Here is a 15,228-nt window from a genome sequence, read left to right as displayed (position 1 = left end):
CCCCTTCCACAATCTCCTTCCCGCACTTCACCGTGATGTCATCTATCACTTCACTCTCCCTTCTTTACCCCCAGCTATCCACAGCTTTTCCCATCTGCCTACAAGGAGTCACAGTCCTGTGTTTCCCTTCGAGAGGCTGTGTGCATTTGTTTTAGTCGCCATCTGCACAGGGGAGCCAGCTGCGAGCGGTTGCAGCTGGGGTTGGAGGTGTGGGAGACTGTGTCGGGCAGTAGTGGAGCTGAGATCAACAGGATGTCCAGAGGGATGGACGATGTGAGCTCAGGGATCAGGAGAGGAAGTAACAGTGGGACAGAAGGCGAGGGCTTCATGATGGGAGGATGCACAGTGTTACAAAGATTAAAACACAGTATGAAAAGCTCATTTTGCATTTCTATAACACCAATTTATACCACAATAAGCACATTTAATAAGGTTGTTTGAACACGGTTTTATGTCTTCTACGTCATTCTCTTTTTCAAAATCAACACTATCTGAACAATGTTCAAGGGCTGCTTGGATGAGAACAGAATGTTAACTATTTAGGTGCCAACATCATTCACAATTAGCATGGCCAAGCAGGCGTCATGTCATGTTTCTATCACTGCAGAGCTGGAGTCGATAGACACCTGTAACTTCTGCAGTCATTCGACCTGGGTATGAATGCCAATCGTGCCTTTTCCAAGGAAACCAAACATCAGATGTTAGTGGGTGTTAAAAGGGTTTTTTTGCTGGTTTGAGAAGAGATCTTGGAAAAGCAGCAGGCTTCCATTCAAAGCATTGCATGTGGAAAACACACTATTGCTGGAAACTGAAATCATGACAACAAATTTAGGATGTAACACTGAACCACAGGGAGGAGCTGGGTCACTTTGTTCAATACCGACAGCACTAAGGACGTAAACAGTTTGGAATTGATTCAAAATCTAAGCTGTTCTCAAAAGGAAAAGCTTCTCCAATGATCTTCAATTTTCTCCAGAAATCCATTTTTTTGCTATTGTCTCATACCACAGCAAGAGTGGAAGGCCCACAGGCTAAACAACCATCATCAGCTTCATGTGGTGTTCGTCTGCTATGAATAATGGCTGTGGGTGGCAGGCGGTGTGGCAGTTCAAGATCCGCAGACAAGCTCTCTCTGCAGGATGTCTCCGTTCCAACAGTCCCACCATTCCTGCAGTCACACCAGCAGCATGGCAGTGGCGCAGCTCATCGGGCTGCTTCCCAGCAGTCATCCAACAATTCTCTCCCTCTGGGGAGGCAGTCCATGCAAGCCTTGATGGTTAGCCAGTGTTGTTTGTTGGAAGCCTTTGCTTTCCACCTCCTTCCTCCACTCCTCTTTCTCTTCTCATCTCTCTCTCTTTTTTTTTCAGTGAAAATGCCTGATGCTTTTTCCACTTCTCTAATCTAAACTCCCTCCTTCTCTCTTCTCTCTCCTCTCAGAGAAAGCCCAGGGGGGCTTGTTCATATTCTCTCCTCTTATTGTGTTTCATCTTTTTTCCTTATGACACAGAACTATCCCCCCAGAGTATCCAGCTTTCAGCCAGGGAGCTGGAGAAAACGCATGGTTAACCCCATTTTATTCTGTCTATTCAAAGGTTCCCCGACAAAGCTCTAGTGCTCACAGCAGATAAGGGATCATTCACATCGAGGAGCAGAGAAGGTATGGTATGCATTCAACAGAAGGAGAAGGGATGGTCGTTTTTCTGCAAAAAGTGTGGCACTCGGAAGGAGCAGTGCATTTCTAAGCAGTATGTTGCACTATATTGTACAACTTGAAAACAATGGAAGAGCTCACTTACTGAGGCATGTCAATGAAACAGCTGTTGTGAAAGTGCTGCTCTGCTGTACTTTTGGCTCGGTACAGTATCTATTCTTAGATGGGTTAGTTTCTGTATAGAACTGATATTAGCCTGATATGTTACAGTAAGCCCCTGTCAATCATTCACTTCAGTATGCTAAATTCAATTTATATATGTCATAAATTTGCCATAAAGTCCTTCATACTGCTGGTTCATATGCACACTGTATGACTATTTGCCATGAAATAAATGACAAATTTGTCAAGAGCAGCAATCGGCTGTGAATTGACTCCAAAGCGATATGATGTACCCATGCCATGTAATATATCTGTCAAAGGAAAGGGCTATCAAACACAAGGTGTGACACATAAAAATGAAAATGGTTAGATGGCGGAAAAGGAGGGAGGAGAGAATAAGGCTATTCGCTGTTGCTGTTTCTGCAATGACCTCATCTCTCTTTTACCACACTCTTTCGCTTTTGCTCCATTTCATTCTGTGTCTCTCTATCTTTCATTCTCTCTCATATCATGTGCACACTCCCACTGCGTTTCTCAAGCACATGCTCCCTCATCCTCGGTCACCCTAACCACCTCATTTCTCCAGCCCTCCCTCCTCTCCAACTCTCACTCTGTGCGTAATTCAATCATCCCAAGGAGATGGATATCCGTCCCCTAGGAGCGCTTACGCTCTCCATTTCCTAAAGCGCTTGATCAGATTAATTGATTGTCCCCCCCGTCATCCCTGTGCCCCCTCTGCCGACTGAGGCTGGTGTGGTGGCGGAGGGTGTACAGAAATCAAGTTTGCATTGATATTTTTTATAAAATGGCTTTTTCCTTCTGCCCCCCAGACAGACTCACGTAAAAGGACAAAGGGGAATAGATTGAGCCAGGAGGAGGGGGAGTAACATGGAAGGGTGCAGGCCTGCAGAAACAGACAGGCAGGATTTATAAAGAGGACAGAACAACAACCTGGAGCGTACAGCAGACACAGAGCTGAACAGCAGATCAAGGGACAAGATAAAGCAGATAGGCGATCAATGAAATGAAATAAACAAGGCTGTTTAGGAGGTGAATAGTACATATGAGGTGAGTGTGTGTGCATGTACATGTGCAGCATGATGTTTGGCTGCAAGCCTGCAGAGCACAGCAGAGGGTAGAGATGGGAGAGTCAAACCAAGCCCCACAGGGAACACAGGAAGACCTCAACTCATCCATTATAACTGAGAGCCAAGCGGCTGCCATGTCTCCTGATTGCTGTGTCCCTGTGGAGTTGTCTCTCTCTCTCTCTGTCTCTCTCTCTCTCACCCTCTTTATGTCTCCCCCTCTCTATCTCTCTCTCTCTCCGTTTGGCACTGGGGATCACAGTAGATTACAGTGCTGTTCCAGGCCTTTGGCTTCTACGTTATGGCAGGGGCCAAATACATGCACAAACACACACGCGCCCATGCACACACACATACACGTACGCACGCCAAAGCCACGTAGGAGCACAAGTACACATACAGGGATAGGAACTCGCCCGTCTCTCTCTTATCTATCTGCCGCACATGTTCCCCATATGTGTAAAGCTTTTACCTGAGCGCGCCATTACAGCTGAGGCTTTTACCTCTAGAGAGCCAAATTACCTTTCAGATGCAACCTTTCCTTTTTCAACTTGCCCTTGACATTTAGTTCACTCACATTTCCCCTGTTCGTATAGGCTCACTGTAAAACCACACATCTACCAACAAGCATGCACGCAAGGTACACACACACACAAACACAAAGTTGCATGTCCCCAGGATCCTAATTCGGTGTCATTTAGACCTCACACGTTTTTCTTCTTTCTCAACAGTAGCCTCTGTGTTCAACAAATACTGTGTGTTTGCAGGATAAAACACACTGCCTAGGCAGGATCACACTGAAATCACAGAGCTGAACATGTTCTTTTAAGCTGCAGAGCGTGTCATATTCAGTAATAACAGGAAAGGCTCGCTTTACATTAGTTTTATTAAGAAAGGAAGAGACTGGTCCTACAGCGGATAGGGAAATATTCCCAGTAGACCCAGCTTTCTACTTATTGCCATCCAAATTGAAATAAATACAAGGAGTCTCTTTCCCCCAACACGAATGTACAACACAGGATGTCTGAAACCATAAAATATGGTTAGGGCTGCACAAATAATTGCAGATAATTAGAAATTGATGTTTTCTCTTCTAACAATTAATCATGTGCATTATCAAAACCACATTAGGCAATATTTTGATAGTAACATTGATTTCAATTACCCCTTGTTACAGTTATTTTTATAATTGCTAACTCGCATTTATCTATAGCGCATTCACTTTTTCATAACTCTTTACACAGTCAGCACCACACAAGTCACTGTAGACGAAACTGTGGATCACTTTTCATTGTTTTCACACAAAACACATTCAGTGGCCTCATCTTCATATTTCATGCAAAATTTCTTAAAAGTTGTGTTTAAAACCTTATATTACAAAAGAATAATTGAAAAAAATGCATTGATGACCTTGATGATAGACTACAGGTGCAATAATGATTGGCTTACAGCCCATCCCAGCATGGGGTCACTTTACTTCCAGTTTAGGCTTTTTTCACACCTAATCTGTTTGGTTCAGTTAAAACAGACCATGATGTGTTTTTTTAGTTAATGACATTCATTTGGGCTGGTGTGAGAGCTGTCAATCGAACCCAAAACAACCACACTGAAAGGGTTTGAAAAAGTGGGTGTTGGGCCACCAGACCAGCCAGATGAGTCTTAACTATTGACTTACTTTTAATTCATATAATTAATTAATCAATCTGCTGTTTGTGAGCTGTTCAGGAAGCATTCTTACAATCGTTTTGTAGCCATGCCATTAATTCATCTAAAATAATTAAATGTTTACACATACAGTATGCAAGTCAGTGCAGGTATTTTCCACGATTAATAGGTCAAGCTGTTAAAACTGCTGTGCTGTGTCCTGCTCCATGTATTTTGTCAGTTCATTAAAGTCCACAACAAGTGTGTGACAGGAGTCCAACACTAACAGGTCTGGAATCATTACTATACACGAAGCCTCCTTTTCCTCCTGTCTCTTCCTTTTAGTTAAAATTCATAACATGCGGTCAACTTACAGTCTAATAATACTAATAATGCCAATACTTACTATTTGTTTGTGAGGTTGTTATGACACCACAGAAAATGAATAGACACCAGAAGCTTTAAAGTGCTGTACGAGAAGCCATGGAGTTTGATTTCCCCATGTGGATCATGACGATGCACTAATGCTGCAGGGCTACTATCACCAAATCTGTCTAATCAACCAGCTACCTGTCAGTCTGTTAAGCCTCATGTTTACTTCTCTTGGTGCATGCAACACATTATAATTCTTCCCTGGTCTGGACCAAATGAACTAAACTAATGGTGTGAAAACATTCTCATTGTCAGTGTTTGGGTAAACGGACGTATACTACATGTTTCAGTTGCGTATTCCATTTTGAATGTGGGATGTAACACATGAGAACTATACGAAGAGTAGAGATGTCAGTTTCAGTTCATTTTGCTATCGAGCATGACACCCATTAAAAATTATGTGATCTTTGGCTCAGACATGGCAGGGACATAGTTCAGACAGGGTGCCTGATATTAACATAGGACAGGATAGTGCTGATTTTAACTGAATTTACACATTTTAATTTACACTTGACTTTGTTGCTTTTGTAGAAGCAATAACATTGAACTTCTTTTAAAGCACTTCACAGCAAAGCTGTTAGAAGTGTGCTTGTATGCAAATTAACCTGCAAACCAACACATATAACATAACATCACATTTTGCAGAAAGAAAGAAATGTGAAACTATATCTAGCTTGGTTTCCGCTTGATATATAAAGACATTTAAAATAAAAATGTTTGCTAATACATTTCAAAATCTGATAAGTGGATGCAGCGTATCCAAGCTTTCTCCTGCATGCTAGAGTCAACTCTCTGTCGTCCAGCAAACAAAGTAGTCATTTCCCAAGTTTACCTTCCAATGGTTTACTGTTAGTGTATTCAGGGTGTGTTCAGTACTCTTGGACTATGGGGGCAGGTGCAATAGAGCACAGATCTGACATTCAATCATCACTGTTTGTCTTTGTCATAGTTTTATTGGCCATGTTGTTCGCTGCTACACAGAGGCAAACATACGGACAGCATCTTTGTAGGAGGGAAGCTGAACTCCTGACCTGAATACACATACTAATCAATGTAGACAGTCAGACGGATATACAAATACAGTATAAAGACATACAGACAACCACACATGTGCACACACTCTGTATGCTTGAGTACTCAAGCCCACAAAACTAAATCAACACGCCATTTATTTTCCTTTCCCAAAGACTCTCTCTCTTTCTTACTTTCCCCAGACTTTTTTATTTGCTAGGGGGCTGAGCTCTCAGACTGGGATTGATCCTGAGCTGCAGTCTTGAACCTGAGCCCTGAGGGCAGCTCAGTGCAAACATGCAGCAGCCCCTCTCCACTTACTCCGATCATGGTTACACTCTCTGCTACACTATTCCCAGATATAAACCCGCACAACAGATGCACACAATGAGTGCCAACAATCTCCACCTGGACTGTTTTATTCAAGCAGAATGCTGATAAAGACTTCAATCAACAAACAGTCATATAGGAAACGTGTATCCCCCCTCTTAAACAGACGCTATTTCATAAAAAAACATTCTGCACTTGTTCAGTGTTCACATTAAACTGTACAGTGGGGCATGAGTGATATTTTGGAGGAAGGTTTAAAATGACTAACATATGCATCCGTGTTTGTGAAAATCATTAGGCATAACGGCTGCATAGGATGTGACAGCAACAATTTCATACACCTCATCCCATTTCCCGAGTGCTTTTTCAGGGGCAAAGTACAAAAGAAATCCATTATTTTTTGCAAATGCAAAGATTCCTTCGAACATTTTAGATAAATAATTCATACAGAGGGAGCTTTTACAGTGTTTTCACCTGAAGACAGACAGCTAACTAGCGAGAAGGCTCACTCACCCACCCACCCTTCCTCCTCTCTTTGAAGTGGGGAAAAAAGGGAGGAAAAGGGTATAATTTGTTTGATTCATTTATCATTGCTTACTATGAATAAATGTCATTAAGAGTGGTTGCTGCACGGCGGTTATGTATGAAGTTATGGAGTAGCTAGCAGCATCACGGGAGCTGAAATAAAGCAACATGGTGATTAGAAGAATGCATCCATCCCACACACACTGTGCCAGTCAGGAGTCTAATGGCTCTGTGGAGCCTTGTGTGTCCAAACACACGCACATACAGCACAAAAACAAACACAAATGCAATCACTCCCTGTGTTTAGCTGGGACTGTCCTTAGTTCCTATAGAGTTTTTGATTGATGGCTTTGGTGATTGGTGCTGTGAGACAGGTAGAGCCTTCAAGTGTGCTAATCTACACTGCCTCCTACAGGATAACAGCACACATTGGACCCGGGCATATGTGAGAAACTGTCATCACAAGCTTCAGACTAGCTGATAATGATGACGATAAATGGTGTTTGCATAGCACCTACCGCGTTTTCAGTTTCAACCACCACAACTGACAGCAAGAGTCAATGAGAAGAAAGTGTTCTACATCTTAGAGTGTAATTATCAATAAACAACAAAAATCTTGGGTATTTTCTAAGAGATATTTTAAAAGTAGTTGCTGTTTTATCTTTGCTAGCCTTTAATTAGGCCCCAATAGCTTTAGATTTCTTTTTCCAAAAGGTTATTTAATGGAATTGAAAGAAACCACCCGGTCCTTATTCTGACATTCAATGTTCCCTGATGGCAAATTTATTACCGTAGCCCATTTATTAACACTGTTTGAAGACCAAATGCATTAGTTACCTTCCATGTAATTGTAGGTCTGGTGCCATGTACCAGGTAGATTGGGAGATCTCCACGGTCGTAGAACTTGCGAAAGGTGGTTGGTTTGGCAGGGCGCTCCTGAAAAGCCCCTGTAGGCGGGGGACCCACCACCTGGTCAGGCACAAAGGAGAAAATGGGAATGAAGATAAAGGAGCCAAATAGAGAAATAAAAAGAATGAGGCGCACACAACAAGTGAGAATGTTGTCTTATACAATCAGAATTGACTGTGTTTTCTCTTACAAGAATACAATCTCTCCCACTGCCTTTGCTTAAAAGTAATTCAGGCAGACACATGTGCCTGCTCCTCAGCTCCTCTAGGGAAGGGAAAAAAAAACACAGATAGTGTGTGCTGGTGTGTGCACTTGTGTGTGCGTTGGCCCTGTAGCCAGAGGCAATGCCAGAAGCATTGTTAGGATCATCTTTTCTCTGCCTCCATTTTGGATACGTGCTATTACTGTGCCACTGAAAGCCAATGGGACTCCTATCATGACAGCCACAGTGTCTGCTGCTTTTTTTGTGGGGGCCATTGGTGGCAGTAGCCACATAATAGATGCAAGCAGATGCAACACATTGAGGTAGAAAAGAGAGAGTGAAGAGAACAACTTAAATTACTATTTTAAATTCACAAAACAGTTGTTATTAACATGTTGAATGTCCCAAGATGATTAGATAAATACTGACATATTTTAACACCCTTGAAAGGACATATTATCACAGAAATACCTGCACATAAACACTCAGACTCCACCAACAAAGTGACCGAAAACTCCTAACTGAGGACCCAAGGGTTAGACTGTTCGAGTGGGAGCCACTTATGTACTTGAGGAATTTGGATTTATTTGATTGAAAACATTAGAGCTTTGCTACAGCATGCTGTAGTGGACGGATGACAGAATGTTGGAGCAAATCTTCTCCCTGTCCGTGTCCCTTGTGTGTATCCCCTGCCATCTGTGTCGCGCTTCCACATGACTGGCAGATGTGTTGCTGTCATTAATCCTCAGATTACCACCCATTGAGAAACAGAGTTTTGCCACAGTAGCCCACAGGCAGAGCAGAGTGAGACTAGGATGTGTTATCTTTGGCAGGACTGCCAAAGACTGGTATGCAACTTGAGGGATTTTAAAGGGGTTTAGTCTATTAATATGATGCTACTCAGCAGGAGTTTGAGGGCTTTTTTTGTTACATCACTCACTAGTGTTGCCTGTTTGTTGCATAATTCAAAGACAAATAGATATGAAAAAGCCTCGAATCACAAATGTAGCTAAAAACCGCCACCAAGGAATGATGTAACATTGAAAAAAGTTTGAGTTGCACATGTGACAGTGTGTAGCTTGTGCCTGCATAGCTACTGTAGGCTCAGGAGAAACAAGAAGAGAGGAGAAAATACTGTGAGGGAATCTGAGCGAGTGTCTCCGAGCACTCACTGCTTTCAAACAGCCCTAATGCACCGTGGGATTGCAGCGCAGTCATTTCAAATGAATCTGTTTGGAGCATTTGTTTACCATGCTAGGGAATACTGAATAATATTATGCCGAATTAATAGGCGCAGGTCTGTATACCTGCAGGAGAAAGACTACCTTAGCAAAATGTGTGTGACTAACAATGCATGTAAAACACAAGAAAAGGCACTTTTCAGAACCAGCTACTGTAATAGCCTGAAAGAAATCCATCACAATAAATTATAAATGCATGCCTGCTAAAGTCTTGTCTTTTATTTTCAGCACGATTTTAGCTGCAATGGTGTGTTTAATCATGTACGCTATCAGAAAATTGTTAATTTATTGTTTTGTAAACAGTGCATTTCTGAAAATAAGACGGCTCCCGGTGTTCCTTTGCACCCATTAGATTTTAAACAGTCAGTCAACAATTGCTTGAGTTGTTTTAACTTTGCATTGCCTTGAATAGTTGAGTGTCAGCTTGCCTCATTACAGCACTGTTTCTGTCTTTTCACACCAGGCACTAGGTTTAAGTTAATACGCAAACGGAGCATCTTTACTGTTTCATTCAGACCTAGTGAAATATGCATCACTGTTGTCTGTTTGTATTCCTTCTTTTCTCCATCTTTTTTTTTCATTCCTATCACTGCAGGAGTTGTTTTGCAGCCCCAGCTGTGGAAATAGGAAGCAGTAAAGCTTGCAAGATCAGTGCTGCTCCAGCCTGCAGAAGTGACAAAGCCCTCATATCCAGGTAGCTACGACGGCGGTTGAGCCACGCTGCACAGGGAGGCTAAAAATAGCTCAGACTGGGCAGCAGGGAGAGAATGAACCCAGACTGCACTGACTGGCTGAGCAGCTTTTATGGTCAGGAATGATGACTCTGCAGTCACTTCCATGGCCTGTGTTCATGGCTGAGGTGTTGCAAGCTTCACAGCTATTTCCCCATTTTCTTTCCAATTATCATCACTGGCAGGCACCACACACCAACAGCCAGAGGAGCACATATGCATGCATACACAACGGCACACTTTCTTGTGACTCTGCACACACTGCAAAAAAAGCCAAAACCAGCAGCCAGCTACAGATGTGGGCTGCCGCTCCTCGCAGCTTAAGGAGAACTGTAACAGGAATAGCGTTGCAGGGAGATTATCACCTGCCGGCTTCCTGATGCCGTTCCAATGATCTGCCTGCTCCTGTTCTGCCAATCATGACATTGGGGTCTCAAGCTTCAGCATGCCGAGAGAAAGCCACTGTCACTGAATCCCAAAGTAATAGCCACTAACCTAGTTTGTATAAGAGCAGCTTAACGGGAAACTACAATTTGTTTCATCTGTTTAGCCTTCTGAGAAGCCACATGAATGTAATGCCATGATATGGCAAGCACACAGTGTCCATGTTCACCGTCCCTAAGTTCTGTTATGTATGGGTGAGCATGCTTTTGTACTCCTGCTGATTTCAGTCTACTGTTAGTCGGCACAACATCGTTTTTAGATTTGCTTCTCCCAAATACATCTGAATCATTGTGTGCATTTCCTGTCTTCCCCTATACTGCCTGCATTTGTTGGAGTTACCACAAAGCTAGTTTTTGTTATCATATCAAGTGTTAAGAGTGGCCCCATACACAACTGCATACCCCAGTGTAATCCAAAATTCATCCCTCTTTTAAAACACTGGCATAAACACAAACACAGACGGCGAAAAATAGAGAAAAAAAGGAGCCTATAAGGTAGACCTATACGGGAAGATAACATCCTCAATGGAGGCCATAAAGCAAGCCTGTGAGGCGACAGCCTACAGAACAGAGATAGAGGGGGTGTAAGGCAATAAAGGGAGGAAGTGTCTGTTTTGTGTGCCCCTGGTGCACACATCAGGGAGTCATAACAAGGCAGTACTGGTCAGACGAGCTCCAGGCTGTCATTTCTCTCCTTCGTCTTCACTCTGCCTCCAAATCTGTTTCCTCCCTAATGCTGTTGTCCGCTCCAACTAGCTCCACCGTAAACCTGGATGCTGCAAGACCCACGGAGGCAATAACACACAAACACATGCTCATGCACGCACACACTCGCTCAAACACCTCACATGCTGAGCTCCCCATGGGCAAGCCCCTGCAGAGGTGATTGAGCACCAGCAGGGCCTTGTGCCTCTGTCATTTATAAAGGTGTCACCGCGAGAAACAGAGAAGCTCCCTCTAACCTTATTGGTATGGCACTTCCACGGCTCTCTTGCCTGATTTTGACACACGGAGAGTGGAGAGGGTCAAAAGGCACAAGGAGGGAGAGAAATTAAGAAAGAGGTGGAGGGTGAGACCGGCCAGAGAGAGACAGACACAGGAACAAGCTGGAATGAAGTGAAAAAAGAACAGAGAGACGAAGAGTGACGAAATCAAGAGATGGAGAATGGAGCAGGGTGATGGAGTAATAATGGATATGACAGGAAGAAGGAAAGGGGGAGACAAGAGGTGTGGCTCATCAATTCTGAGGGTGAGTTCAGCATGGCGGGGCTGCTGCAGCATGTAGGTGATCCATCACCGTGCCTGGGCCTCCAGCTCCGGCGCTCACTCTCTCATCCCTCTGCCTCCGTACCACCACCCAAAACACCTCTGAATACCTCTGATAGATGTCTGGTGAACGGCTGTCAATTCATTGTCAACGCTGCATTGCCATCACAACTGCACTTCCTCAAATGAGGCCCTCTTTAATCTCCCTTTCTATGTCAATCCATCTCCTCTCGCCCTTCTGCCTCCCATCTGTCAGGGCCAAAAATGCATTTGGTTGCATTGTATTGGTAGGGGAACAAGGGTGCCACTGCACATAGGTGCATCGCTTCACCTGTTTACTGAGGCAGCAAAGGGGTAGGCACCTGCTTGCTCGCTCGCTCGCTTTTTCTGCATTTCACTGCTGTTCTCGGTTGAGAGGTTATTGAAATCTAGCTCTGTACAGAAGGCCGCCTTTCCTGAGGGAGGGAGCAGGGTATGTGAGTCACAGAGGATGGAATAGACAGGCCGAGGCTCTCCTGATAAGGTCAGCTTGCACATCACTGCCACAGGCAACAAAATTAGCTCTCTTTATTTACAGGGCATTTTCTGCAATAGCCCAGCCTGCTGCCTGCACACAAGCCACCAGGGATACAAGCCTGGCTGGAGGTGTGTGCCTCCCCCCCTTCAAAACTGTATTCAAATGAACAAGACACAAACAAAATAATGGAGGTATTTAAGCTGTTAGTGAATCTCCTCTATATGGTCAAAACAATCATTCCAACAGGATATTTTTGCTTACTCATTCCCTCTGCAGGGCAAAACACAGACTGGTGGGAGGCTGATTCCTTTCAGAAGAATAAATCTGCAATATGTGTGAAGCACTCCATTAATTTCTCATGACCAAACAGCAAGAAGTGCAATCAGTCTGCGAGCGGGTTTTCATTATGTACAGAAATTAGCTCTGTTCTGAGAGACGAGGTCGGATGAGAACAAATGAGTAAAGAGCTCTCACTGGACGGGAAAACCACAGACTGATGAAAGGTAACAGAGTCTTTTGTTCATAGCGCACAGGACCATAGAGGTGTGCTTTACAATTGTCACTGTGTCAGAGGCTTTTGCATCAACTGTACGGCGCGCACACACATACACACACACACACACACACACACACACACACACACACACACACACACACACACACACACACAGGCACAAGGGCAGGGGTGTTCGTAATGAAAAATGACGACAGCGCCAGGCAAAGACAACACAACACACCGTGTGTCACTACAAAGACACAGGGATGAAACAGGTGACAGCCAACCCACCACTGAACTGCACGTAAGAGGGATAACTTTAAAGAAGAACTTCAAAAAGAGGCTTCAAGCGTTGGAGGGCGCCCCACTGTTTTCTGTCTCCTCCAGTTTAACCCCATCACTTAAAAGAACAGCATAGACACAGGGAAATGTTAACAGGATGTGAGAGAAAGAGTTTGAGGTAGGAGTGTGAGGGGAGGAGTGGAAGCGAAATAGGCTCTGTGTGAGTGAGAAAAAGAGAGTGAGGAAGACAGAGCGAGGGAGGGAGAGAGGGAGTCAGAATGTCCTGAGTATTTTCCATCTTCTCTGTGTGGCCCACTTATCAGCCAGGCAGCAGGGCAGCCTTGTGCTTACAGAGCCCTATTGGCTGATTCATATCACCAAACCACAGCTGAGATGATGGCTCAGAGTGAATCGGCCGGCATGGCAAAGGCAGAATATACTAGCTCTTACTACTTGTTAAGTGAACGGGAAAACCACATGCACGGACCGCATGAGGCTAGACAGGCACATTGCTTGACTCACGTGAGTCTGAAATCAAGATTTAGTTTCATTGTGTGTCTACATTGATACAAACCTTTTAAACACACATGTATACAGTACAGAACAATAAATTGTGAAGGTTGTGTTAAACCCATATTAGTTGTCTCTTGCTCATGTGTGTTACATTGCACTGTGTTCAACAGCTGAACAAAGATATTATAATTTTTTTTTCACAACTTGTTAAATCAGCATTTCAAACTGGTCGACTCAAATAATCTCTAACACTTAACTAATTTATGACTTGTGATGATTTAATGCATATATTAATGCAGGATGTATCATTGACTTTATGTGATCAGTTCACAATAAATGGATAATCAGTGTTGGAATGTTCATTCAGTTACTTAATACATCACATTACAATTGATAAGCAACCAAATTAGAACTTTATTTTGGACCCATATGTTTGGCCGGTCTCTCTGAAAGCAGAACGCTGGCAGTAGTCATAGAAATATGAAGTTTTTATTTTATTTTTTTAACAAACTGATCATCAGATGCAAAGACATATATTTCTAACTTTTAAGCAGAAAGAAATCACCACAGCTATTTTTCTATGTTTTTCTCTGATAATGTAGCACCAATTTAGAAAATATATACACTATATTACCAAAAGTATTCGCTCACCTGCCTTTACTCATTCTATGAACTGAAGTGCCATCCCATTCCTAACTCATAGAATTCAATATGATGTCGGTCCACCTTTTGCAGCTATTACAGCTTCAACTCTTCTGGGAAGACTGTCCACAAGGTTGAGGAGAGTGTTTATAGGAATTTTTGACCATTCTTCCAAAAGCGCATTGGTGAGGTCACACACTGATGTTGGTCGAGAAGGCCTGGCTCTCAGTCTCCGCTCTAATTCATCCCAAAGGTGTTCTATCGGGTTCAGGTCAGGACTCTGTGCAGGCCAGTCAAGTTCATCCACACCAGACTCTGTCATCCACGTCTTTATGGACCTTGCTTTGTGCACTGGTGCACAGTCATGTTGGAAGAGGAAGGGGCCCGCTCCAAACTGTTCCCACAAGGTTGGGAGCATGGAATTGTCCAAAATGTTTTGGTATCCTGAAGCATTCAATGTTCCTTTCACTGGAACTAAGGGGCCAAGCCCAGCTCCTGAAAAACAACCCCATACCATAATTCCTCCTCCACCAAATTTCACAGTTGGCACAATGCAATCTGAAATGTACCGTTCTCCTGGCAACCTCCAAACCCAGACTCGTCCATCAGATTGCCAGATGGAAAAGCGTGATTCATCACTCCAGAGAACGCGTCTCCACTGCTCTAGAGGCCAGTGACGGCGTGCTTTACACCATTGCATCCGACGCCTTGCATTGCACTTGGTGATGTGTGGCTTGGCTGCAGCTGCTCGGCCATGGAAACCCATTCCATGAAGCTCTCTGCGTACTGTACTTGGGCTAATCTGAAGGTCACATGAAGTTTGTAGCTCTCTAGCAATTGACTGTGCAGAAAGTCGGCGACCTCTTTGCACTATGCGCTTCAGCATCCGCTGACCCCTCTCCGTCACTTTACGTGGCCTACCACTTCGTGGCTGAGTTGCTGTTGTTCCCAAACGCTTCCATTTTGTTATAATAGAGCTGACAGTTGACTGTGGAATATTTAGGAGCGAGGAAATTTCACGACTGGATTTGTTGCACAAGTGGCATCCTATGACAGTTCCACGCTGGAATTCACTGAGCTCCTGAGAGCGGCCCATTCTTTCACAAATGTCTTGTTTCACAGTCTGCATGCCTGAGTGCTTGAATT

The 15,228-nt window shown here is 43.7% G+C and overlaps 1 protein-coding gene across 1 annotated transcript in view; it reads right to left on the bottom strand.

Moving 5' to 3' along the window:
* Nucleotides 1–15,228, bottom strand: part of pacrg (PARK2 co-regulated) — a 128,005-nt gene that overhangs the window by 98,792 nt on the left and 13,985 nt on the right. The window contains exon 2 of the mRNA XM_037125063.1: nucleotides 7,678–7,809. Within this exon, the coding sequence (XP_036980958.1) occupies nucleotides 7,678–7,809 (132 nt within the window). The remainder of the gene's footprint in view (nucleotides 1–7,677; nucleotides 7,810–15,228) is intronic.

The sequence above is a fragment of the Acanthopagrus latus genome, chromosome 16, assembly GCF_904848185.1.
Source record: "Acanthopagrus latus isolate v.2019 chromosome 16, fAcaLat1.1, whole genome shotgun sequence".
In the NCBI taxonomy this organism is placed as follows: Eukaryota; Metazoa; Chordata; class Actinopteri; order Spariformes; family Sparidae; genus Acanthopagrus; species Acanthopagrus latus.
This window is presented reverse-complemented; position numbering and strand designations above follow the sequence as displayed.